The 27,860-nt window shown below is 41.5% G+C and overlaps 1 protein-coding gene across 1 annotated transcript; it reads left to right on the top strand.

Moving 5' to 3' along the window:
- Window positions 1–1,237: 1,237 nt before the first annotated feature.
- serinc1 (serine incorporator 1) lies at window positions 1,238–26,050 on the top strand. The gene is made up of 10 exons (XM_070986875.1): window positions 1,238–1,600; window positions 2,593–2,754; window positions 10,361–10,554; window positions 13,424–13,503; window positions 14,104–14,241; window positions 14,754–14,923; window positions 15,367–15,457; window positions 16,539–16,680; window positions 16,860–17,084; window positions 24,920–26,050. Exons 1-10 carry the CDS (start codon window positions 1,562–1,564, stop codon window positions 25,056–25,058), a joined length of 1,380 nt encoding a protein of 459 aa, XP_070842976.1. The 5' UTR covers window positions 1,238–1,561; the 3' UTR covers window positions 25,059–26,050.
- Window positions 26,051–27,860: the final 1,810 nt, after the last annotated feature.

Genomic DNA, 27,860 nt, shown 5'->3' with positions numbered 1-27,860 from the left:
CTTGATTTTGATATAGTTAGCGAACACCCATATAGTGTGTGACAATGAAAGTTTATTTATTTATTTATCCATCCATCCATCCATCCATTTTTTGTACTGCCTACCCCCGTGGGGTACGCCCTGGACCGGTCGCCAGTCGCCAGACAACTCACAATTCACACTCACACCTAGGGGCAATTTAGAGTCACCAGTCAACCTAATGAGCATGTTTTTGGTCTGTGGGAGGAAGCCGGAGTACCCGGAGAAAACCCACGCATGTACGGGAAGAACATGCAAGCTGCACACAGAAAGGCCCGACCCGGGGACTGAACTGGCAACCTTCTTGCTGTGAGGCACGCGCACTACCTGCTGTGCCACTGTGCAGCCCTATTTATTTATTATTTAATTTATTTATTGCCATTATTATTATTATTATTAATTTTTGTATTGTATGTATGAGTTTATTTAACTGTAGTAGTTTTATTTCTTTGAAAAGCACATTACTCTGCAATTGAAAATATTTTCCATTGTACTATTTTACTGCACTGTGGGGTGATTTAATTTTAAATCCTTCCATCTTTCTTTTAAAGAATCAAATTTAATTTGTTTTGTATTCGCTTGCTGTTGTAATATGTAAGCTGCATTATAAGATATCGGTCACTTTTATATGTTTTATGTATTTCTGTAACACATGGATAAGGGTTAAGGTTTCCTGAAAAGGGTGAAGAAGTCTCATGAAACCTACAATTGATTTTTCTTGTCCTTTAAGGGAGGATCTAACTAAACCACAAACAGCCTTAGTCACATGCCTTTTGTCAATATGTCAGATAGTTCTGTTTTTCTTTTAGAAGAGATAAACTTAACATATCCTCCTGAGAACCAGATAACAGAATGATTTTATCATAACACAATGAAATCATAGTAGGCTGACAAAAAACAAGAATGTCAATCCATTTTTTAAATGAAACTGAACATTTGGCTCATATCTTTTGCTGAATTGTTGAACAAAATTGACATTATTAAACATTCATAACATTATTTTTCTTAACAAATGGTGTAACTGAACTCTGACTCCAATTTATGATTCTAACATATTCATAAAAAAGAAAGTATATATAGGAATAGTGAGAAAAGCAATTTCTTAACAATATTTGACTTACCTTTTTTCTTTTCCTGGCATTTGCGTTTTGCTGCAGTCTCCATTTTGTCTCAGCATGAAAATGATGTTCCCCCATCCCACCCAAACACATGAGATATCATTGGAAATCTGAACACACCAGGACTTAGTAGGGTAGCTCAAATGACCCAAAAGATATAGACCAAAACCAAATGTCCACTACAGAGGACATAAATGAATAGGCTGGGTTTAAGTTAGATATAGCCTGCAGTTATGGCAGTTACATATTTTTGTGGGACTGAGAGGAGTGTACTGCAGTTGTCCTATGGAGGGCAGCAAAACAATTATCTGCATCTAAACTACCGGACATTGTAGCAGAGGAAGAAGCCAGTGTATCATCCATCTTCTGGGAAACCATAAGCTATCTAATTTGTTGATACACCACACGAACAAACATCAACCATCATGGGAGCCGTTCTGGGGTTGTGCTCCATGGCGAGCTGGGTAAGTACCGCACGCCTTTATGTCCGTTAGTGAAAGCGGTCCTTGTGTCATTGGTGTCATTAGCTGCCTGGACTTTGCAAGTGCTGTCATGACTGCGCAATTATACAAAGCGGTAGGCCGTCGGGGTGATTAACTGTGGCGCATATTGTGCACATAAACTAAATATAGCTAGTTAGCATTCAGTTACTGTTCATCTGTTATCTTAACACAAAGGCTACATGTGTGAATAGATAGTTGTCTAAGGTAATGGCCAAACCAAACTGGAGGACTACATGACATCTGCCTTTGTTTGGAGACCAGCTAACCTTAATAACTGAAAACGCCAGAGCCTCCCCTCGGCTCCGTTAACTGTCCTGTTGTTGATGACGTTGTCCAGCAAAATCTGCATCAGTGGTACAGCAATTTGAAGGTGTTTGGTGGTTCAGTGTTTGTGAGCATTGGAAACACTCAGCAATTTCCAATGAGGATGATGTCAACAAAGCAGCCCGGGTATAACGTCATCTGTTGACACGACAGACATGTAAACAGGCTCATATCAGCTGCAGTCAACAGGGTGTTCCTATTGCGACGTATGACCCTAACCCTACCCGGGTGGAGCGTCAAGCATCTCAAATAATCATAATCTGAGTCAGAATCCTCTTTATTGGAGAAGTATACACACAAACAAGGAAAATGACTCCAGTTTCAGCTTACACATAGTTCCAAGGACAATTTTACGGTAGAAATAGAAATAGACATACAGCTACAAACAAGGACAACAAAGCTGAACAAAGATAGATAAAAATAAACAACTGGTATACGTGCATACAAGTAGGTGAAAAGTTAATTTCTATAGATACATGTACATATATATATGTGTGTGTGTGTGTGTATATATATATGTAATAACTGCTTGATGGACTGTTAGATTAAATGTACTATTCATCTATGTGTGTATATATGTATTTATCTAGAAATAAGAAATTCATACTATTACTGGTTTGTGTATGCAGATCCCATGCCTGTGTGGCAGCGCCCCCTGTCTGCTGTGTCGATGCTGCCCTAGTGGAAATAACTCCACAGTGACTCGCCTCATCTATGCCTTCTTTCTACTGCTGGGAGTGGGTATTGCCTGTATTATGTTGATGCCTGGCATGGAGGGGCAGCTTAAGAAGGTATGCAGGGTCCCTCAGATAACATCTACCAAATCGTGAGTGAATTATTACACTACTAATGCGGTGGTTTGTAATTATTTTATTCTAAAGGGGGGTTTATTTTTGGCAAGTTGTAGAAAATGATTATGAGAAGAATTTTTTCATTACACATCTTCATTTATGAACCTCTGTTCATGTATCTTCATTCAAGAAGCAAAAACCTTGCATGACAGAAATATGAACTGAAATATGATTCTGGGGTATGTATAAAATGTGCAAAACAGGCCACATAACACATAAATGTACTCACTTGTACCTTAATTAAAGGCAAACATTATGGAAGCCCATAGAGGACTATATCAAGATGATAATGTAAACTTGAAAATGAAAATGTAATTTCATAATAGTGTTGTAATTAGTGCTGTCAGGCGATTAAAAAAATTAATCTAATTAATTACAGGATTTGTAATTAATTAATCTAATTAATCGCATTTTAATCTCATATCTGCTAAAGGTCCCCAAATAAAGAATTTGAATTCTAGGACATTACAATTCACTGACATTCACATTACAGCTGGTGAATTCTTTTCATCACTGTAGTTCTCGACGGTAGCTGGAAATTAGAGTCAGATGACGCTATCTGAAAGGCCTCTTTTAGGCCCTCGTCTTCCACTATTGAAATCGGCCTGCAATCAGCAGCAACCCACTTTGCGATTGAGTATGTCAGTTTTTCTGTTGTGGCTTTGCTCATTCGTTTTCCTAACTCAGCAAGTGTGGGTTGGTGGAATGAGCTCACGGTAGCACTAGCGGCACTAGCAGCAACTACATGTTTAGCGTTTAAATGATAATTCAGGCTGGAGCTGCTACGGTGATAGGAAAATTCTTTTTTACACAAGGTACAAATCACTGCGTTCTTGTTAATAGTCCCGTCTTTGTTCTTTTTATAAATAAACTTGCCGTTCAAAGGTCCAAGTAGGCTTGCCTCGCTCTCCGGTGTCGCATCCACGTCTGTTGTTGTTTTGACTAGTAGCGCAGGTAGGATGCAGCCTATGGGTCACTCAAAGGGCCAAATTTAAAATGCTTGCGCATTGACTTGCCACTCATGATTAATTGCGTTAATTTTTATAGCGCGTTAATTTGCAGCATAATTAATTAATCTAATTAACGCGTTAAACTGACAGCCCTAGTTGTAATTTTCCACATATGTGTCTCTTAGCCGAACAAAAAATTATATGAAAATTAGTGCTGTCAAAAATATCGCATTATTAACGCGTTAGCGCAAATCCATTTTAACAGCGTCATTTTTTTATCGCGTGTTTAACGCTCTTTGTGACCTACTGAACTTGTAGTTTTTTTATAAGCTGTGGCCACTTCTAGTAACGTTACAAAAAATTACAGAACTACAGGATCCAATCGTAAACCGGAAGCAAAACAATAGGCACGCCCCACGCACGTGTTTGGTCTTGTCTGCTCGCTAGTTGTGAAAGAGTAGGCTACCGGTTTGTATAGATTTCAAGCACAAAACGCTTGATTCTGAATGGAAAGTTTAGTTTAAAAAAGTTGCCAGATGGGTCGACTGACAAGACCAAAGTTATTGTATGTTATTGTATTGTCGGTGTGAACTAAATTATCACCGCAGCACATCCAGTCTGAAATGCCACTTGTAGGCCAAACACACGGCGAATGCGAATTCTCCACCACCTCCTTGTCAAAACCAGGCGATAATGGATGGCTTTCGGCAGAGGCATATAGATACTGCAACTAAGAACAAGCTTACTGCAGCCATAGCCAAGTAATGTTCATTCCTTCTGGAGAGAAATAAGAGGCTGGGTTAATAAGCCTCTGGTGAATAAATAGAATAGCATTATAGTCTGACTGCTTGTATGTTCAAAGGAAACTTAATGAAGGAAAGTTTAAGCCTTGGTTTAACTGCACTATAGCCTGAGTCCTAGTTTACAGTGATGTGCACTTTATTTTGTATCACCCTGTTTTGATCCCTTAGAAAGGGCTGTTGAAGGGGCTTTTTTGTAACCAAGTATTTATTTATTTTTGTCACCTGTTTATTGACAGTGTTAAATTGTGTGAGATTTTGCTTCAATTGTGAATGACTGCTCAAAGTGAGAATGTTAGTGTGAAATATAACACTACACATTGCTGTTTTCAATAAAAACATTTGCACAAAGCAAGCCTATCCACTTTTCCATGTTGATAACAGTATTAAAATGATAATTAATGGGACATTTAGAATAGATAAAAATGTGTGATTAATTTGCAATTAATCGTGAGTTAACTATGACATTCATGAGATTAATCGCAGTTAAATATTTTAATCGATTGCCAGCACCAATGAAAATATAGTAATCCAATTTGTGTTTTCATTTTCACTTACTTGTATGGGGCTTCTACGACCATATTAAAAGGAAAATTGAGAAGCTGTTTGACATTTCATTTTCAAAGACTTAGCCTGCTCTAAATTGGATAATATTCAAATGTATTAACTGAAACAGTGCCCCAGTCTATTGCATTTACATTTACATGTCACCATGCTTTTTTGTTGAGTGAATGAAAAAAAAACAATGGGAAATTTTTGCTAATGCTCGCAAGAATTGCCATGGTTAAATAGATTCATCCACTATTGAGCTTGTGCATCATGGCTGCACATCACTGGATCAGTGTTGTGTAACCAGCAGTAATTCTGATTCTTTGGATCACAATTCAATTCAAAATTGATTTGTGATTCAAAATGATTCACAATTTAAAATAAACTAGTTTCTTGATTCAAAGTCAATTCTCAATTCAATACATTCACACGTGGTTCTAGATTGTGGTTTTGAGTTACTTTTCCCATTGACTGCAGTAGACACTTTTATACATCTCAAAGACAAAAAAAAACCACACTGAATCATATATACATGTTTACTACTCAATGTCAGCCCAGAGTAAAATTGATTTTCTTTTAGTCCAAATTTAGTGGATTTGGGAAAACACAGGAGGAAAATAACAGTGCTCCTAAATTCAGTTGTTCTGCCAAGTTAAGATGCAAATGGGTGGCTGTTGTTCGAGCAATCTTTCTATCATCTCAAATGCATCAGTGTTAATTTTGGCAAGAATTTTAAATAAATATTAAAATTAGTTTTAGTCTTAGTCCATCCATCCATCCATCCATCCATCCATCCATCCATCCATCCATCCATCCATCCATTTTCTCCCGCTTATCTGGGGCCGGGTCGCAGGGGGAGCAGTCTGAGCGGGGACGCCCAGACTTCCCTCTCCCCAGACACTTCCCCCAGCTCTTCTGGGGGGATCCCGAGGCGTTCCCAGGCCAGCCGAGTGACATAGTCACCCCAGCGTGTCCTGGGTCTTCCCCGGGGTCTCCTCCCGGTGGGACATGCCTGGAACACCTCCCTAGGGAGGCGTCCAGGGGGCATCCGATAAAGATGCCCGAGCCACCTCAGCTGACTCCTCTCGATGTGGAGGAGCAGCTACTTTACTCTGAGCTCTGAGTGACAGAGCTCCTCACCCTATCTCTAAGGGAGCGCCCCGCCACCCTGCGGAGGAAACTCATTTCAGCCGCTTGTATCCGGGACCTCGTTCTTTCGGTCATGACCCAAAGTTCATGACGATAGGTGAGGGTAGGAACGTAGATTGACCGGTAAATCGAGAGCTTCGCCTTTCGGCTCAGCTCCTTCTTCACCATGACAGACCGGTACAGCGACCACATTACTGCAGCCGCTGCACCGATCCGCCTGTCAATCTCACGCTCCATCCTTCCCTCACTCGTGAACAGGATCCCAAGATACTTAAACTCCTCCACTTGAGGTAGGAACTCTCCCCCAACCTGAAGGGAGCAAGCCACCTTTTTCCGGTCAAGAACCATGGCCTTGTACTTGGAGGTGCTGACTCTTATCCCAGCTGCTTCACACTCGGCTGCGAACTGCTCCAGTGCATGCTGAAGGTCCTGGCTCGAGGGAGCCAACAAGACAACATCATCTGCAAAAAGCAGAGACGAAATCTGGCGGCTCCAGAACCGAACCCCCTCCGGCCCCTGGCTGCGCCTAGAAATTCTGTCCATAAAAATGATGAACAGAACCGGTGACAAAGGGCAGCCCTGCCAGAGTCCAACATGCACCGGGAACAGGTCCGACTTACTGCCGGCAATGCGGACCAAGCTCCTGCTCCAGTTGTACAGGGACTGTACAGCCCTCAATAGAGGGCCTCCAACCCTATACTCCCGGAGCACCTCCCACAGAATGACGCGAGGGACACAGTCGAATGCCTTCCCCAAGTCCACAAAACACATGTGGACTGTTTAGGCAAACTCCCATGAACCCTCAAGCACCCTGTGGAGGGTAAAGAGCTGGTCCAGTGTTCCACGGCCAGGACGAAAACTGCATTGTTCCTCCTGAATCCGAGGTCCGACTATCAGCCGGATTCTCCTCTCCAGTACCCTGGAATAGACTTTCCCAGGGAGGCTGAGGAGTGTGATCCCCCGACAGTCGGAACACACCCTTCGGTCCCCCTTTTTAAAAAGAGGGACCACCACCCCAGTCTGCCTGTCCAGAGGCACTGTCCCCATCTGCCACGCGATGTTGCAGAGGTGTGTCAACCAAGACAAACCTACAACATCCAGAGACGTGAGGTACTCAGGGCGGATCTCATCCACCCCCGGTGCTTTGCCACCAAGGAGCTTGCGAACTACCTCAGTGACTTCAGCCCCTGTGATGGATGAATCGACCTCCAAGTCCCCAGTCTCTGCCTCCTCTACGGAAGACATGACAGTGGGATTGAGGAGATCCTCGAAGTATTCCTTCCACCGCCCGACAATATCCCCAGTCGAGGTCAACAGCTCCCCATCTCCACTGTAAACAGTGTTGACAGAAAGCTGCTTCCCCTCCCTGAGGCGCCGAATGGTTTGCCAGAATTTCCTCGAGGCCGACTGGTAGTCCTCCTCCATGGCCTCCCCGAACTCCTCCCAGACCCGAGTTTTTGCTTCTACAACCGCCCGAGCTGCCACGCGCTTGGCCTGCCGGTACCCGTCAGCTGCCTCAGGAGTCCTATGAGCCGGCCAGGCCCGATAGGACTCCTTCTTCAGCTTGACGGCTTCCCTTACTTCCGGTGTCCACCACCGGGTTCGGGGATTGCCTCCACGACAGGCACCGCCGACTTCACGGCCACAGCTACGGACAGCTGCATCAACAATGGAAGTGGAGAACATGGTCCATTCGGACTCAATGTGTCCAACCTCCCTTGGAATCTGGTCTAAGCTCTCCCGGAGGTGGGAGTTGAAAACCTCCCTGACAGCGGGTTCCGCCAGATGTTCCCAACAGACCCTCATGGTATGTTTGGGTCTGTCAAGTCTGTCTCGCTTCCTTCTCTGCCAGCGAATCCAACTCACCACCAGGTGGTGATCAGTTGACAGCTCAGCCCCTCTCTTTACTCGAGTGTCCAAGATATACCGCCGAAGGTCAGATGATACAACTACAAAGTCGATCATTGACCTCTGGCCTAGGGTGTCCTGGTGCCACGTGCACTGATGGACACCCTTATGCTTGAACATGGTGTTCATGGTTATGGACAAACTGTGACTAGCACAGAAATCCAATAACAGAACACCACTCGGTTTCAGATCGGGGAGGCCGTTCCTCCCAATCATATCCTTCCAGGTATCACTGTCGCTACCCACGTGAGCATTGAAGTCCCCCAGCAGAACAATAGAGTCCCCGGTTGGAGCACTTTCCAGTACCCCTCCCAGGGACTCCAAGAAGGCCGGGTACTCTGCACTGCTGTTCGGCCCATAGGCGTCCTGTAGGGACGCAGATCTTTCAAAATTAATTACTATGGACTGAGTTACCGAGTTGGCAGGAAGTGTAGAACATTGTTTCACAGTGGGTTGGTTTACCAGGAGGCTTAGAGCTACAGGGGGTTGTTGTTCCAAATCCATCTCTGAATGATGCCGTATTACATGGTTCCTCAAGTTTGTAGTGTTTTTGAAATACTTCACTTTCACTTTGCAAAGTTTGCATGTTGAGATTATAAAATGCAAAGCATGCTCAAATGATTGCCTTCATTGCAGACAAGGCATTTGTTTTTCTCGAAAGTACTCCTGGTCTCTCCATAACACACACTTCATTTCCATTTGGCTCATGCCAGGGAGGTGGGCTTGAGGGGAAAGCGGAGTGGCATCATAGTGCCATCTATGAGATTTTGTGAATTAACACGTGGCAGGAAAAAATGGATAACAGCGGCATTGCGAGATTTAAAAATGTGAATAGTTCTTGGAATTTGTGAATCAATTCTGAATTGGTTTAGATAGAATTGTGATTCTTCTGTGACTTCTAAGTGCTTCCAATGGCAACTGGACTCATTTGTGGTTCTAGAAGACATTTTGCCTCTCATCCAAAAGGCCTCTGCAGTTCTAACTGACTGGTGGGGAGTCTCAGGCATTTGTCATCTTGCAGGAGCATAGCTCTGCCCAGCATCATGTGTGAGTCAACTCGGTTACACCATTTCCACCATAAGCCGACTTGGCTCCTCCCAACTGCAGACAGTTAACAAACCATTTTTTTCCACAGTTTTTTGGTCAGTTTCTTGCATTTTTCACCCTTATGAACAATAACCTTTGGTAGTTAATAACAGCTCCTCCTGGTTTCTTGGTTTGATCAATGTGAGGAGCCATAAACGACTCAAAACATCAGCATTTTGATTGTGTGTTATAGTGCTTCCTGTGCATAAAATCACTTCTGGCCCTCCATCTGCAGTTAGCACCACAACGAGAGAGTGACGTGACGACATCTGCAAACCACCTACTGGATTATTGTATTCTCATATTCATTTTTATTCAGATAATAGATTCATATGTGGATAATTGTAATACTGTTGTGGTATTACATTTTCAAGTTTACCATCTCATTTTAAAATAGTCTGAGCTTCCATACAATATAGTTTGTTTAAGAACTTCTTAACAGTACGTTGCACATTCAAGAGCCATTCATCTGCATTCCTTCTTGGAGTTCCTGGTATAGGACATTTTTTCCTGTTTCTATTCATTGTATTTATTATTTGTTTTTATTTACAGTGTCTTATACTATTTCCTGATGCAATCAGATTTGCCCACAGGGGCTCTCAAGTTTTGTCTGGCGTAATGTTGATAAAAGAATTCCGTTGCAGCAATAACTGTCACTTCAGTGATGACGCCTCCACAGACAGAATGCCTGTTGTAGGGGTCCTCTGCCCTCAAGTGACGATGTGATCTTATTGTAGTGGTAGTATTATGCATAAAAATAAAGATGTGATGCAGATGTTTCACATGTAAATCTTTTGCATTTAAAATTTACAATTGTGTATCAGTAATTTTTAGAAATTAAGTAGATTGAAGCATTTCAGACTCATCACTGACACAGTGAGTCTCACTTTGGGTTGTAGTGAAGTATATCACTGATTTCCTTGGTAAAAATTAGTTTTTCTGCCTGATCTTGAAGGCCTTAAGAACACTTCCCAAAAGTGATTCTGCAGAGCAGCTTAAACACTATATTCTGTGCTGCATGCCAGATGTTTAATTTAAATGTCATTTTACATAAAAGGGTTTCTTGCTGGAGCATCATGGCTTTTGTTTTGTGTGGTGCTGTAGATTCCAGGTTTCTGTGAAGGAGGGATGGGTTCATCTATTCCTGGTGTGGAGGGTCATGTGAACTGTGATGTGCTGGTTGGCTACAAGGCTGTGTACCGCATTTGCTTTGGCATGGCCATGTTCTTCCTGCTCTTCTCTCTGCTCATGATCAAAGTCAAGAGCAGCCAGGACCCCAGAGCTGCGCTGCACAACGGGTAAGTCAGAATCCATCCACAACCTCCTCTTTCAGCTAGGACATAAACTAGAGCTTTGTTGAAACTTTGTTGACTTGTCACCTGCTTTATAGAAATGATAATGCTTCCACTATTTTGTGTTAACCCTTAATGCAAATCCACATGACAAACAATACCAGCATTTATCATATTTTATTTGGAAAAGTCAGCAAATTTTACCTGCTGTTATAGGAGTGACTGTGTGCATCTGAGTATGCACCTGCTGTGCTCAGTGGCTTACCATTGTTTAGGGCGGGGGTGGGCAATTAATTTTTACAAGGGGCCACATGAGAAACCTGAGCTCTGTTGGAGGGCTGAACCAACAATAACTTGAACTTAATTCTGCTCAGTATTAATATTCTCCATTTGTATAATGCAGTAAATTATATATTTTTGATTAGCTATTACCGGCAATCAGAAGAATAAGGATATTATGTACATATTAATATAAATATATGAAATTGTGGTTTAGGTCAAGGAAAATACTCCTATAGAAGTAATGAACAGTAAAAACAAAAATAATCATTACATCAGCTCTCAAAGCCAGGGAAAAACAGTCGAAGTTGACCATCTGCAATGTCCTCAACCCTCCTTGTTACAGGATGTCGGGAGAGGGGCACGTTCTCAAATGCTCTTTTTTTCTCCAGGCGTTTTAGTGCTGCAGAGTCCAACAAACACTCCTTAATAAACTCTGTCAGAAAACGGCTTTTTCTAGCGATTTTGTGGGATATGACATAACTTGTCGTGACAGCTGCATATCTGGATGTGCAAAGTTTAGTAAAAAGTCCTTGTTGATGTTGCAACTTAGCTAGCAAGTTATCTGATTCCCTTGGGCACTCATCAGGCAAGTTCTTGTATTTCTCCTTGTGCTTGGTCACGTAGTAATCCTTGAACACAGCGACCTGACAAACTAAGCACACGGCTTTACCTTTGACTTCTGTAAATAAATATTTAGCAGTCCGTGACTTGTTGAAAACGCAGCATTTGGTATCAACTTTTCTATTTTTGGCGTGAGCTGACATTTTGAGGGCTAGCTGGCCAGCATCACTTTTAGCTGTTCACATACGCATGTGCGTCCTTATGTGAATAAAAAAAAAAAGCCATGCTTTTCAAAATAAAAGCAGCACAGTTGTATCATGTGCACAGCATAAATACGTTTTCATTTATGTTTTAATTTGTGATTGACCTCATGTGGGCCAGACAGGAATGCCCTAAGATGTGGCTTGCGGGCCGTAAAATGCCCAGCTCTGGTTTAGGGCCTTTTCTACCTCGACACAGAGGGAGCAGATCATCACCTCCACTTTGAAACAGTAGTAACGTAAAAATGTAGGGTTTTAACTAATCATTATTTTAACCATTGATCAATCTATCAAGTATTCTTTAAAATACTCAATTGTTAATCTATAAAATGTGAAAAAAAATCTTGAAAGGTGCCCATCACAGTTGCCTGAAGCCCAAGGCAGCATGTTTTTAAGTACCTCTGCAATGGAAAAACAACGCATTAAAATGTACTAAATATTCCGATACTGGACATACTAAAGTGTATGCAGACTTTTAAATAGTGCACTTGAATTGTGCTTAATTGGAACAACTAATTTTGTAGTTATTACACTTAAATAGTATTTAAGTTGTACAAAAGTCCAACTTAAGTAGCATTAAGTGCACTTGACTGTGCTAAAATGGGAATATTTTAGGTATACTTTATATATTGCAAATGTACTAATTATTTTATATTCACTCATGCTACTCTTCAACAACTGAAAAACATTTACAATGTAATGTAAGGGTAGAAGTAGAGTGGTCGTCCACTTATCAGAAGATGGGTGGTTTGATCCCTGGCCTCAGCAGTCAACATGTCGAAGTGTCTTTTGGCCAGATACTGAATCCCAAATTTCCCCCGATGCTGTGCCATCGTATGTGACTGTGTGTGAATGCTTTAAAGCTTGTGATGAGCTGGTGGCTTAGCCATTGTATGAATGTGTGTGATAGGGTGAATGCAGACATGTGTTGTAAAAGTCATCAGAGTAGAAAAGCGCTATAAGAATACAGTCCATTTACCATTTTAAGTTGTACTTTTAGGGTACATTTCTGCATTATTCATTGATTGAGCATTTCTAGTACAGTTAAAGTATAACTTACTAATCATAAATTAGGCAACTAGTGTATGTTTACATACTTCTACAGCATTTGCACTACATTTTAAAACTAAGGATGAACAGGATGCACTGAACATACATGTCCTCAGGTATGTTACACATTCAATGCACATTAATGCCCGTCCTTGAAATATTTGACACCTCTGTTGTTTGATCCTTGGAAAATATTGGTCAGTTCATATTTTTCCTGTCATTGTCAGCATGATACAGCATTATGGATGTTTGATCTGAAGATAATTAAACAAGGTTTAAAAATATGACACTAGCATTGTCTGTTGTTCTGACAGAAGTGTGAAATAAGTTTATTTATGAGGTAGGCCTTGTATGGCAAATATATATACAGATATATATACAGAGAAAAATGTGCTTTTGAGTATGTCATGACAGCATACAATTAATATACTTTTAATCTGTATACGTTTAAGTGCAATATTATACTAATTGTATACTATATACTAAAACACACTTAAAAATACTTGACAGCAATTATCTTAATAGTGCACTTTAAATATTAAACTTAATTTTACAAAAATATATTTTACTGTAGTATATTTATTAAATAAAAAAAAATTTGAATCCAAAACTGCACTAAGGTGTATAAGAATTTAATCCTGCAGTTCTTGTAAGAGAAAGATGTAAGAACTGTTGGAAGTGATTGTTGGGGAAATATGTAGTATTTTTTGTCTCTGTTGCAGGTTTTGGTTCTTTAAGTTTGCTGCAGCTGCTGCCATGACTATTGGATCATTTTTCATCTCAGAAGGTCCTTTCACTACTGGTAACTATCCTTGTCCATTCCTGTCTTTTTCTTCTCAAATAAAGTGCAACATAGCTGGCATGTGTTTGTGCCTCCTCGACAGTAGATCAAGACTGTGGAGGTCTTAGAGGAATTACCCTGCATATGACATTGTCACAGATTCTATTATGCGCCACATGGGCATTTTGAAGAAAACAAGATATATAGAATGTACATACACTGTCAGTCCACTGCTATCCATAACTATGTGTCTCAGAAATGTTGTGGACAAAGAAAAGGAGTTTTGTGGCATTGCGTTTTTACAAAATCCAGTGGGTTCTTAAAGGGTTTTATTTGTTTGACAACGAGGAGAACTTTAAAGAATCATTCAGTCCTTGCATTACTCTTAATACATAAATCACCACATTTCAAGATTTTTGATATGTCTTTGTATTTCTGTTGTGGCAACCAAGAGTAAAGCTTTAGCTGGCTGTCACAGAACAGGATGTATTTGTGTCTTTGTCTTTAATTCAAGTTTAGGTAGGCAGTAAGAGGGTTTTAAATGTCATAAATTTTTGCTGTATAAAAAACTTGCAGATATAGTGACAGTGAAGTAAAGTAACATCTCTATGTGTTCCTCAGTATGGTTCTATGTCGGCATGGCTGGTGCCTTCTGCTTCATCCTCATCCAGCTGGTTTTACTCATTGACTTTGCCCATTCCTGGAATGAATCCTGGGTCGAGAAGATGGAAGAAGGCAATTCTCGTTGCTGGTATGCAGGTATGGTGACAGTTTCATGAAAACTTGATTAATAACAAACTTAAAAGAGGTGTTTTATGTGACAGTAATGGATATAAACAATACCTAATATGTTTCAGTGACAGCTATTAAAGAGACAACAAAGGACTTGACATAGAATCATCTTAAAAGCCATTTCTACTGTGAAAATCAGACTTAAGAAGAAAATCAAGTGTTTAGTATGTCTTCAAGACATGTAAGATGTATCATTATTATTATTATTATTATTATTATTATTATTATTATGTATTTATTCATTAAAACCCATGATAATGAAATTAAAGACCGTAATTATAATACTGTATACTCTTGTATACTAATAGAATATCCAATCAGAATGTCCGATAGCTTTCAGATAAAGGGCTTCCTACAAACAAACCTGTTTAATAGTGTTGAATTCCTAGTAAAAAGGTTCATCAGTAGGCCGATAAACCTATCCTGTTATTTTGACAGGCATATACAGTATTTAATGAAGTTGTGTTGTGTGTTCACAGCTCTGCTCTCCGTCACCACAGTGAACTACTTGTTGTCTCTGGTGTCTCTGGTCATGTTTTACATCTACTACACCCACTCTGATGGTTGCACTGAAAACAAGGTCTTCATCAGCATCAACATGTTCCTCTGCATCGCTGCCTCCATCATGTCCATCCTGCCTCAGATCCAGGTTCACACCATTTCTCTTTAATATTCATGTTTAAGCAGAGATGTGTGAGACAGGGACATGAGCGAGGGGTTCTCTTGCCAGATTTCTTCTGCTTTTTCAGAGGATTTTCAGTATATGCATAATTATTTTGGCTGTAAAGCCTGACTATAGAATGTTACATTTGTACATGTGTTTCAGAATGAGTTGGCACAACAAGATAATTCAGAAATAATGTTGTGCAGCAACACTGAACACAACACATCTGGTGATAGCAGCATGTAGAATTGATCACATGATTGAGATGCGATGTGTAAGGGACAAATATGGGATCATTACTGATGATGGAAGAGTTCTGGGGAAAGGCATGGCTAATAAAGAAGCTATGGGGAAGTTTAGTGCTTTTGCTTGTTAGGTTTATTCTTTAATTTATTTTCCTACTGATGCATGCTTTTTTCTGTGTGAAGGAGTCCCAGCCCAGGTCTGGCCTGCTGCAGTCCTCACTGGTTACCCTGTACACCATGTACCTGACCTGGTCTGCCATGACCAATGAGCCTGGTAAGATCATTAATCAGTAAACTGTATTGCATTCACCTTGATCAGTTTGCACTGTGAAGTCTTGTTTTTTCCACATTTGGTTGGATACTGAATTGGAGATACTAATGGTGATTGTTTAGATCTTATGTGCTGCTGGGTTGAAGCTGTTGAAGCATCCATGTTATAGAATTTGTAGCTTCTTTGTAGCACCACCCATATTTGAAGCATGTGATGTGACAAAGCTGTCTTTTCAGTCCTCTGTACTCCTCTGTACAGAATAGTCTCTGAGTGAACACAACACATTTCTTGCTTGAAAGTTTTCACTGGAATCATACAAGTCAGTATGGTGATGACTTCCATTTCCCCAAAAAACACACTCCATGCATTTTTTAAATTCATTGAAAGTCTTCACTACGTAGTCTGGACGTGGATATAAATGCAACTTGACTGTTGAAGGCATATAACTTTGAGGCAGTAATTCCAGTTCTATGTGTACTATGTGACCCAGATCAAAGATACATTTCCACTTCTTTGCTGTCACACCAATTCTGTCAGTAATCTTTGTCTTGCACAAAAAAACAATTAGAAACATGGTTACCTGTATACATAACCAATAAATGGTCTTTTTCCAGGAAAACTTAAGCTGGAGATATCAGGTTTCTCTTCTCCGTACTTTGGTAACAGACACTGGATTTTTTCATATGTAGAACATTAGTAGCCATATTGCTGTAAAAAGCTGATAATAAGCTGTTTCCTGAGGTGCATGTAAACACACTCATCATGACAAGAAGAACCAATGGCCAAACCTATGAAAATATGACCAAGTTGTAACAAATTGGAAGTTTGTGAAATGTAGTGCCAACACAGAAACTGCCCCTGATGATACAGCATGACATATATATGGAATTACAATACAAGACACCTTGTTTTCACGAGATGTAGTCTAGATCAATGATGCTCACAACCACCTATTTTTCTCTGAGCTCTGAGAAATGATTACTAAAACGTGTTTTGTTAGATACCGTACACACAGCCTAGAGACCCATTAATGATATTTCATGAAAACCAGTACTAAATTTGATGCTTTTCTTATGTCTTACAGACAGGAAGTGTAACCCAAGCCTTCTGGGCATTATTGGATTGAACAGCACTAGCCCAGCAGGTCAGGACCACGTGGTTCAGTGGTGGGATGCCCAGGGGATTGTAGGGTTGATCCTTTTCCTCATGTGTGTCCTCTACTCCAGGTGAGGAAGTCCTTTTAAATGTCTCTGCAGTTCTCAAATTGTGAAGAAACTCACAGATTAGTAAACAGTTTGAAGACCAGTGTGCAGGCTGATAGTTAGCTTGTGCTTGAAATGACTTGTCTCATGTTGTTGTTTGATAAGGCAGGTCTGTTCTCTCTTTTCCCATGTATGTCTATTAGTATTCGTAATTCGTCCAATGCCCAGGTGAACAAGCTGACTCTGACCAGTGATGAGTCAGCTCTAATTGAGGATGGGCCTCAGACTGACAGCTTTGAGGAAGGCAGTGGTCTCAACAGAGCTGTGGACAATGAGAAGGATGGTGTCACCTACTCCTACTCTTTCTTCCACTTTATGCTGTTCTTGGCATCGCTGTACATCATGATGACACTCACCAACTGGTACAGGTGGGCTTCACACTGCAGAGCAGCTACTGTGGTTAGATCACAGTACTGCCACTCAGTAAGAAGTGATCCAGTTAAAGGATAACCATTACACAAAACATTTTGGAGTAGAAGACCAGATGCAGAAGATATGTGAGACTAAAATGATGAAAGAATTTTAAAAGTAATTTTTGGGACAGTTGCAAAAGCGTGAACTTGATTATTACAATATCACCCTCAGGTCAATGAGTATCACTAAATGTGCATGAATTGTGGGTAGAATCAACCAACCTGCCAATTTTTGGTGATTTTTGGTCTTACAGTTTTTGCGGCACAAACACTTTTAGAAGAGAAAAATTATAAGCAGAAGCTAGAACTGCACACATGGATTAACAGGGTCCAAACCCCTTGCGCAAATCACACTTTGCAGAGATTGGAAAGGTAAAACATCGCTTTCTGTACTTGGAGGAAGTTTTTTTCAGCTGTTCAAACATATGTACCCTTAGGTGACATTTACAAATAAGAAATTATCTTACTCAAGATTTGAAAGCCACTGCCATACATACAAAAAATTATATTGATGCTTTCTACGGAAAATAGAAAAACATTTTGAGGTTTCATTAACAAGAACAGAATTTAAATACACACATATCCCACGTGTATATACAGTGGTGGAAAAAAAGTTTCCAGATACCCCATGCATTTGTGAAATATTGCATTAACAATCACTCTTAGGACTTCAAGTGCAATTTCTTTTAGTACAGTCACAGCCAAAATACTAAACAAATCCTAAAAAAAAATTAAAAACTAAAAATTGATTGGTTCCATAAAAATACAAAAGAAATTTTGAGTTTTGGGTCATTTTGGTACCAGTGATCCACTAATGAAGGTTGTGCTTTTTATTAAAAGACACAATTTTTGTTGCCGTGCTTCATGTCTGTAAAAACCAGCACATTTTAAAGTTCTTCAGAGAAAAAAAGGCTAAAACAAGGAACCTAACGCAGGAAACACACCTGAAGATACAGATTCTCAGCCAGGAAGGGTACAGCTGCCACCAGATAGCCAGGAAGTGCAGATGCAGTCCTTCAGCAGTTGGATACACTCTGCAGAAATACAGACAAACCAACAGCTTGGAAGACAAACCAAGATCTGGGTGGTTTCTTCAGCAAGAAATGACCGCATCCTGATCCACATGTGCAGGGAAAACCGCCGAATGAAATCACAGGAGCTTCAGCAGCAGTGGTCAAACCAAACTGGTGTCCAGTGTTCCACCTGCACTGTACATGGCCGACTTTTAGATCCTGGCTTAAGGTCCTACAAGGCTGTCAAGAAGCCCCTGATCAATGAGAGACAGAGGTTAGCCCGGCATCGGTGGGCCCGAGCACACAAGAAGTGGACAGCCAGGAACTGGAAGAAGATTCTGTGGACAGATGAGTCCAGTTTCCAGCTTGATCATCCTCCTGCTAATGTGAGGATGCGCAGAAGGCCAGGCGAAGCATTATCTCCAGCATGTACAGTACCTACTGTCAAGCATGGTGGAGGCAGTATCATGGTTTGGGGATGCAGGAGTGCTGCTGGTGTTGGTCATTTCACTGTCTGTGATGGCACATTGAACTCTGCCAAGTATTGTGCCATTCTCGAAGCCCATTTGCTCCGTTCTGCACATGCACTGTTCTGTCGAGGTCAAAACTGGATGTTTCAACAAGATAATGCCCCTTACCACACATCCAGGGCCAGTAGAACTTGGCTGCAGGAGCACAGTATCCAGGTCTTAGAGTGGCCAGCTCAATCACCGGACATGAGACCCATTGAAAATCTGTGGTGGATTATCAAAAGGTCTGTTTCAAAGCTTAAACCAGGGGTGGGCAAACTGTTCCACAAAGGGCCGCTGTGGCTGCAGGTTTTCTTTCCAACCAATCAAGAGCTCACAGTTTGACCAATCAGCTGTCTAAAGAGTGAGATCAGTTGATTGACTGAGTCAAGTCTGGTGTGCTGCTGCTTGGTTGGAAAGAAGACCTGCAGCCACAGTGGCCCTTTGTGGAACAGTTTGCCCACCCCTGGCTTAAACCAAAGAATTTAGAAGAATTATAAGCAGTAATTCAAGAAGAATGTGACAAGATTGCCCCTCAACAGTGTGAAAGGCTCGTGGGGAACATGCCAGCCAGGATTAGAGCTCTACTATGTGCTAATGGCAAGACTACTAAATATTAATTTGATGAGGTGATGGTTTATTTATTTTTTGTTCAGTTTTGAACACATTCTCTGTTATTTGTTGACTTTGATACTGACAATGTTGAGAACTGACATTGAAACTGTCTATAGATATAGACGTGGTCAAGACAACTTGCTGAAGTTCAAACCAAGTATCAGAATGGGGAAGAAAGGGGATTTAAGTGACTTTGGACATAGTTGTTTGTGCCAGATGGGCTCGTCTGAGTATTTCAGAAACTGTTGATCTACTGAGATTTTCATGCGCAACCATCTCTAGGGTTTATGGAGAATGGTCTGAAAAAGAGAAAATATCCAGTGAGCGGCAGTTGTGTGGATGAAAATGCCTTGTTGATGTCAGAGGAGAATGGGCAGACTCATTTGAGACGATAGTTACAACAGTAATGCAGAATACCATCTCTGGACGCACAATACGTCAAACTTTGAAGCAGATGGGCTACAGCTGCAGAAGACCACACAGGGTGTCACTCTTGTCAGTTAAGAACAGGAAACTGAGGCTACAATTCACACAAGCTCACCAAAATTGGACAATGGACAATGGAAGACTGGAAAAACGTTGCCTGGTCTGATGAGTCTTGATTTCAGATGCAATATTCAGATGGTAGGTTCAGAATTTGGTGTAAACAACATGAAAGCATGGATCCATCCTGCCTTGTATCAACGGTTCAGGCTGATGGTGGTGTAATTGTGTGGAGGATGTTTTCTTGGCACACTTTGGGCCTCTTAGTTGCACAGCCTACCGAGTATTGTTGCTGACCATGTCCATCCCTTTATGACCACAGCATACCCATCTTCTGATGGCTACTTCCAGCAGGATAATGCACCATGTTACAAAGCTCAAATCATCTTGAACTGGTTTCTTGAACATGACAATGAGTTCCCTTTATTCCAATGGCCTCCACAGTCACCAGATCTCAATCCACTAGAGCACCTTTGGGATGTGGTGGAACGGGAGATTTGCATCATGGATGCAATCTGCAGCAACTGCGTGATGCTATCATGTTAATATGGACCACAATCACTGAGGAATGTTTCCAGCACCTTATTGAAAGTATGCCACGAAGAATAAAGGCAGTTCTGAAGGCAAGAGGGGGTCCAACTCAGTACTAGCAAGGTGTACCTAATGCCTCCCTTGATATCACAATAAGTTATACAAGTACAATATTAATATTTTTGTAAAACACTTGTATTTGTTTCTTTTCTTTGCCTTAAAAAGTTCCTACAGACGTGTTATACACAGCAGTGCATAAAAGAGATGTAAGTTGGAAAAGAAGGATTTAATGCAAGAAATAACTGTATGGTAAGTGTGTGCCTTGTAATTATCTGTGCAGCACATTATATGTGCATTTACCAAGGCTAATCATTTATATACACCGATCAGCCTAGGGCTGGGCGATATGGCTGAAAAGTCTATCATGATGTAAGTGTTTTATATTGGTCGATATCGATAATTATTGATATTTTTTATTACCTATTTAAAATAAGGACCAGGAGAAAAATACATTCAATTTAAACATTTTTATTTTAAATTTAACCTTCCTCTGATTATAATCCCCTCAGTTATCAAGGCAGAAAGGAAAGGAAATGTCAACACAACCATGGAAAACACTCAAATAATAAATGTAAAAAAGTGTAAAAATGTAAACAGAGAGAAACCTGAGAGCTTTTTTTCTGCAGGTTTAGTGCAGGAAGTTCACAAGCTGATTCACCTTCTGGTGAATAAAATGTTTTCAGATATGTGCAGTGTTTTGTAAACATAGCAGAAACTGAGGTGGACTTGACATCTGTAACATACAAAAAAACAAACCTGATAGACAGTATAGTAAGATTGATTGAACTATAAAACCAGCCTAGACATATGAACAACTTTAGTCACTCTTCTTACTCTAAACATACATGAACTATTCAATTATATTTTTATTGCAAGTGTAAGAGATGTTTATAACCTGGCTTCTCCACAGTGCTCAGTGAAGCATGTCTTTAGCTATATGATATGCCACTGCCTCCGTTATGTCTTTGTGCCTTTTAGATGATTTGTCATCAGGCACTGAAGCAGAGTACCTCTGCATGGTGGTCAGCTGCTTATGCGGTGGTGCTGCGGTTGCTGTTGGACGTTGGCGAATACGGCTGTGCTCCAAAGGGTGAGCGCGGCTAAGGTGGTTAAACAAGTTTGTGGTATTACCGGTCTTGGTGGGGACGACAGTCTTGCACAAGTTACGGACCACATTGGTCTGACTACGGTCCGACTTATAAAATCCAAAAAACTGCCATACTGGCGAGCTGACTTTCCCTGTTTTATCGACAATTTCTTCGCTCGCTGCAGCACTCACTTTCTATTTCTCATCTCACTCCTCGCGGAGCATCAAACACGAGACAACGAGATGGCGCAACCAAATGATCAGCGGGTTACCGTCTCTCTCACTGATCAGCGATTACTCCCTACGTTGCTCGGTTACCTGAGAGCGAGTGTCTTTGTTCATGCAACCAACCTCGCTTCGCAACTTCAGGTTTCTTCCGACGAAGAAAAAAAAATTATCAAATGCATTTTTTATTGATCTTGATTACGTGTCTATTGCGAGACATATTGCTATTGTTTTGTCGCCCAGCCCTAGATCAGGCATAACATTATGACCACCTGCCTAATATTGTGTTGGTCCCATTTTGTTGCCAAAACAGCCCTGACCCATCGAGACATGGACTCTAGTAGAGCCCTGAAGGTGTGCTGTTGTATCTGGCACCAAGATGTTCAGCAGATGCTTTAAGTCCTAAGTTGTGAGGTGGGGCCTCCATGGATCGGACTTGTTTGTCTAGCACATCCCACAGATGCTTGATTAGACTGAGATCTGGGGAATGTGGAGGCCAAGTCAACACCTCAAACTTTTTTGTTGTGCTCCTCAAACCATTCCTGAACCATTTTTTCTTTGTGGCATGGTGCACTATCCTGCTGGAAGAGGTCATAGCCATCAAGGAATACCGTTTCCATGAAAGGGTGTACATGGTCTGCAACAATGCTTAGGTTGCTGGTACGTGTCAAAGTAACATCCACATGGATAGTCGGACCCAAGGTTTCCCAGCAGAACATTGCCCAAAGTATCACACTGCCTCTGCCGGCTTGCCTTCTTCCCATAGTGCATCCTGATGCCATGTGTTCCCCAGGTAAGCGACACACACGCATCCGGCCATCCATGAGATGTAAAAGAAAACATGATTCATCAGACCAGGCCACCTTCTTCTATTGCTCCGTGGTTCAGTTCTAGAACCTGCATGAACAGTTTTCATGCATGGTCATAATGTTGTGCCAAATCTTTGTATACTGTACATGGAGTAGCCTATGTGCAGGTTGATAATGTCTTTTACAGAACGATAGAAAGTACTTAATGTAGCTTATTGCATTTGCTGATTTTACAGGAGGGCACAAATTATTAAGAACATGCTGTAAATGGCTTGATTTTTTCAATTTCACTGATAAAACAGATTTTTTAAGGGGGTCTGGGGACATTGTCTTTGGGCAAAAATGTAGGATTTATCATGTCATTTGAACAATTTTGAGTAAATGGTGAGTCATAAACATCTTTTTATGCACAAACACATCCATATCGTTAGCATCACAGCAAACATTCCGGTCTGAGTATTTGGGGCAACAGAGAGAGAGAGAGAGAGAGAGAGAGAGAGAGAGAGAGAGAGAGAGAGAGAGAGAGAGAGAGAGAGAGAGAGAGAGAGAGAGAGAGAGAGAGAGAGAGAGAGAGAGAGAGAGACTGTCTGTCTGTCTGTCTGTCTGTCTGTCTGTTTGACTGACTGACTGACTGACTGACTGACTGTGTGCATGCCCTTTATGGCCCAGAGGGATAACATTCTCCACATTAACTATCAAGTTTTCTTCTAAGTGACCATGTTTATGAAGTGGCATCTCCTGCTTTATTTTTTCTCTCTCCTGGGTTGAAACTCGCCATGGCCTATGTCATTGGCCCTTGAATGTGTTAAGTCACGGACAGTCAAGGTCTCTCCTGAGATTGCCAGAACAGCCACGGTAAAATTCAAGGGTCACTTCACCGAAATTACAGAAAACAAGAAAAAACTAAATGTATTTTCTTACTTCTCTTGTGTGGTATCTATCCTTGTAGATAGTTTTGGTTGTATTTCTCCATATTTCTGCCTCCACTCCAACAGGTGAATGAATTATATGTCTGTTGCCCATATCACTGAAAAATGACTTAACCTGATTAAAAAAAATTAAATATCAACACAAGTACTATTCAAAAGTGATGTCCCTGTTATTGCTGATAAGCCACCTCTGAACAATTATGAAAAATATATGACAGTTGAATCCACTCCAATGGCTTTGCTGCTGTCCTGTAGTTACACACCTTTTACATTAAATGAGACCCCCTTATTGAAATAACTGGATACTGGTTAAATTTCTGGATGAAGCAAACAAACAAATCCTGTCTGACAGGAAACAGTGCGTGAAGCTGGGGAAACACATCTCCGACGCGAAGACCATCATCACCGGATCCCCCAGGGCTGTGTTCTTTCTCCTCTGCTCTTCTCCCTGTATACGAACAGCTGCAACTCCAGTCACCAGTTTGTCAAGCTCCTGAAGTTTGTGGACAACACCACCCTCATCGGACTCATCTCTGATGGTGACAAGTCCGCCTACAGGTGGGAGGTTGACCATCTGGTGACCTAGTGCAACCAGAACAACCTAGAGCTCAACGCTATAAAGACAGTGGAGATGGTTGTGGACTACAGGAAGAACTCAGCCTCACCTGCCTCATCACCCTCTGTGACTCCACTATTGACACTGTGGAGTCTTTCCGCTTCCTGGGAACTATCATCTCCCAGGACCTCAAGTGGGAGCCGAACATCAGCGCCCTCATAATGAAAGCGCAGCAGAGGATGTCCTTCCTACGGCAGCTGAAGAAATTCAATCAAAGACAGTGATGATGCACTTGTACACAGCCATCATTGAGTCCGTCCTCACACCCTCCATCACCATCTGGTACGCTGCTGCCACTGCCAAGGACAAGGGCAGACTGCAGCGTGTCAGCAGAGAAAGTGACTGACTGCAATCTCCAGTCTCTTCAGGACCTGTGCACCTCCAAGACCCTGAGTCATGCAGGAAAGATTGTGGCTGATCCCTCCCACCCCGGACACAAACTCTTCAAGACACTCCCCTCTGGCAGGAGGCTGCGGTCCATCGGGACCAAGACCTCACGCCACAAGAACAGTTTTTTTCCCGTCTGCTGTCAGCCTTATCAACAAGGCCCAGAACCCCCGACACTCTTCACACTTCACCCCCTGCCTCTACTTGTCACATTGACATTGACGTTGCCATAACTATATGCGTTACATTAACGCTCATCTTGGTTCCTTGTTATTTTACTGTATCACTGCCAGCTGTACTGCTCTTTTTACTGTTAAAAAACAGACTGTGTATATATTTATATTGTTATATTTTTTTACTTTTTAAAAGCTTATTTTTAGAAGATTTGTCATGCACCAGCTTCACCAAAACAAATTCCTGGTATGTGTTAAATCGTACTTGGCAATAAAGCTTTTTCTGATTTCTGATTCTGATTCTGGTAAATCTGTCAGCTAACACGATTCTCTGTTGTCTGTTCTCTCTGCAGCCCTGACTCCAACTACGAGGCCATGACCAGCAAGTGGCCATCTGTGTGGGTGAAGATCTCTTCCAGCTGGATCTGCATTGCCCTGTACGTGTGGACACTGGTGGCTCCGCTGGTCCTGGTCAACAGAGACTTTGACTGAAACACTTTGTCCCACAGCTCAAAATCATTAATCCTCTGCCTCTCCCATGTTTTGTTTCAGCAAAGTCAGTAAAGTCAGTGTTTGGTTGCTGTGGTTTGTCTGTATAGTCCATTGCAGCTTCTTCACGGCAGAGGTTATGAATAGAGAACCAGCAAGGCTGTTAAAATTTGTCCTTTCCAAGCTCTGACTGCAGCCCAGTCTCTTCTGGTGTAATGCCATCGTGAATCCTCAGCAGCCTGTTGTAGTGGTTCCCCATGCTGTTGCCATTGTAAATATCTTGTGTATTCCTTCTTGTGGATGATTTTGTTTTATCTCTATAAAGATAGAGCTGCATGCTTTTCCCTTAAAACTTGATGTGGCATTAACAGTAGCTGTATGTTAAGCTTTTATGAGGATAATGGTAGCGTTGATCTGTGTCCCCTGTGTGCAGCATTAGTTGAACTCTGACTTTAATATTACATATGGAAATGCTTTTACATGTAAATTAAGGGAGAAACTGCCTTGATTCTACTGTAGTCAGGTGGATTTGAATTGTGTTATGAGCAGGACTCCAGCTGTGGCCCTGAAACATGAAAGCAGGAAAGCCACTCTTTGTTTTTCACAAACTAGAACCATCACCAAGCATGAGTAGCGCTGTGTAGCGTTGTGCGTGTGATATAGTTACCTGCTATTTTGTGTTAAAGCTCTACCAGCTGTGTGTTTACTCTGCAGCTTGCACTCTTGAGCACCTACACAACAAAGGCATCCCTGTTTTTGTTTGTTTTTCTGATTTGCATTGAATCTTGACTTAAAATGTAAAATTTAAATTGATTGTTGAAAAAGATAACTTATTTGGTAGTGTTTAGCGTTAGCACGTAGTTTTCTCACAAACTTGCAGACATGTTGTGGTTTTGCATTTATTTGTGGATATACATTTGTGCTTTTATTCTAGTATATTTTTTCTCGTGACATGTAAAAGTATCTTGTAACTCCTTTAATAAAACTGACAAAAAGTCAACCTGATTTGTTTCTTGCCTCTGTGTTTCTGGGGCATGTACTGTAACTGTGAAGCCTATAGTTTCACAGCAGTATGTGTTGTCAGAAGGAGCAGAAGCTGTATGGACAAACCAGGTAGTTATGGGACTGAAAAGCCATCTCTGCTTCCTGTAACATGAACAGCAACTAGGTAGTAGTATGTCATAGTCATTAGCAGGTAATTTCATCAAGTCGCTTATTTAACTAATTATGTGTGCATAACAATAACAATAGGGAAGCAGGAACTCTTTCTGCAGCAAAAAGTAGTTGCTCATGAAAAATATTTGTGGTGTGTCATTGACCATGCCTAATGTAAATAAAAAGTAGCAGTAGTGTTTTTTTGTTTGTTGTTTTGTCAGTCTCACAATTTCCATGTTAGGCTTGTTAAGTAACCTAGTAGATTTAATGTTTTTTTTTTTCCCAGATGGCACAAAATTACATATGTTTGAATACAGAGCTTTTGAGAACACAGACTGGCAGGTATTCAGAGATGCCACCACCCAAGAGAAACCCATCAACTCTCTGGCTCTATTGCCAGAGATGCTGAAAAGACTTCTGCCAAGGATACACTTGTGCATAATTGCTCATCAAATCAAATCAAACTTTATTTATATGGCACTTTTCATACTTAAAAGCAACACAAAGTGCCTCACAGAGGTTAAAACAGCAAAAAAAGAAAACCCAGCCCTCCCGCCCCCATAAATACATAGAGACATATAGAGACTCACAGACACGCACGTACGCACACACACACACACCCACCCACGCACCCATATGGACAGGGCAAGGAATAAGCCACCTTAGGGGGCCATCCACACTGAGAGGGCCCCCGGCCCATGACTTGGGAATGCCACCTGAGACCACCACGACCCAGGCAGACAGGAGGCCCCACACCAAGGTGCAGAGGCCTCCAGCTATCCAGGCCAGAGCCGTCCCCTCAGTAGCGCCCCCATCAGTAGACCAAGAGCAACTCCCAGTGTGGGGGGCCCCCATGAGGAAACACTGCAACTAAAATCCGGGGCCCCCGTGAGGAAACACTGGAGCTAAAAACCAAGGGACTAAGACATAAACACTGAATGAAATAAAATGAGTAAATGAAATAAATAGTAAATAAACATGTCATTAAAACATGCAACTAAAATAAGATACAGATAAAGATTAAATATGATAAGAAACCTGATTAAAGAAATGAGATAAACAAATCAATTGAAAGCCTGATTAAAAAGGTGGGTCTCTAGCCTCTTTTTAAAAACATCAACAGTCTCTGCGGCCCTGAGGTTCTCCGGCAGGCTGTTCCACAATCGGGGGCCATAATAAGTAAAAGCCACCTCCCGTGTGTTTTAGTTCTTACTTTTGGTATGGTTAAGAGGCCAGTGCCAGAGGACCTCAGGGTCCACGAGAGTTGATAGGGTAAAAGTAGGTCAGATACATAAGAAGGCCTGAGACCGTTAAGACATTTAAAAACTAATATATCTGTCTCTCTGTCTCTGTCTCTGTCTCTCTCTCTCTCTCTCTGACTGCTTTTCTTTCTGTCTGTCTGTCTGTCTGTCTGTCTGTCTGTCTGTCTGTCTGTCTGTCTGTCTGTCTGTCTCACTCTCTCTCTCTTGCTCTTCCTCTCTCACCCAACCGGTCGAGGCAGATGGCCGCCCACCCAGAGTCTGGTTCTGCTCGAGGTTTCTGCCTGTTAAAAGGAAGTTTTTCCTCGCCACTGTCGCCAAGTGCTTGCTCATGGGGGAATTGTTGGTTTCTTTGTAGATAAAAGAGCTTGGTCTGTACCAGCTCTATATG

The sequence above is a fragment of the Chaetodon trifascialis genome, chromosome 19 (assembly GCF_039877785.1).
Source record: "Chaetodon trifascialis isolate fChaTrf1 chromosome 19, fChaTrf1.hap1, whole genome shotgun sequence".
Lineage (NCBI taxonomy): Eukaryota > Metazoa > Chordata > Actinopteri > Chaetodontiformes > Chaetodontidae > Chaetodon > Chaetodon trifascialis.
The sequence above is the reverse complement of the archived record's forward strand: the minus strand, read 5'-3'. Positions and strand labels throughout refer to the sequence as shown.

What these genes read in the sequence shown, in the direction of transcription:
- serinc1 (XM_070986875.1), top strand. Translation starts at nt 1,562, where the DNA reads ATGGGAGCCGTTCTGGGGTTGTGCTCCATGGCGAGCTGG. An exon ending in TGTGCTCCATGGCGAGCTGG is followed by an intron (nt 1,601 to 2,592) that starts GTAAGTACCGCA and finishes TTGTGTATGCAG; the next exon opens with ATCCCATGCCTGTGTGGCAG. An exon ending in AGAAGGTCCTTTCACTACTG is followed by an intron (nt 13,504 to 14,103) that starts GTAACTATCCTT and finishes TGTGTTCCTCAG; the next exon opens with TATGGTTCTATGTCGGCATG.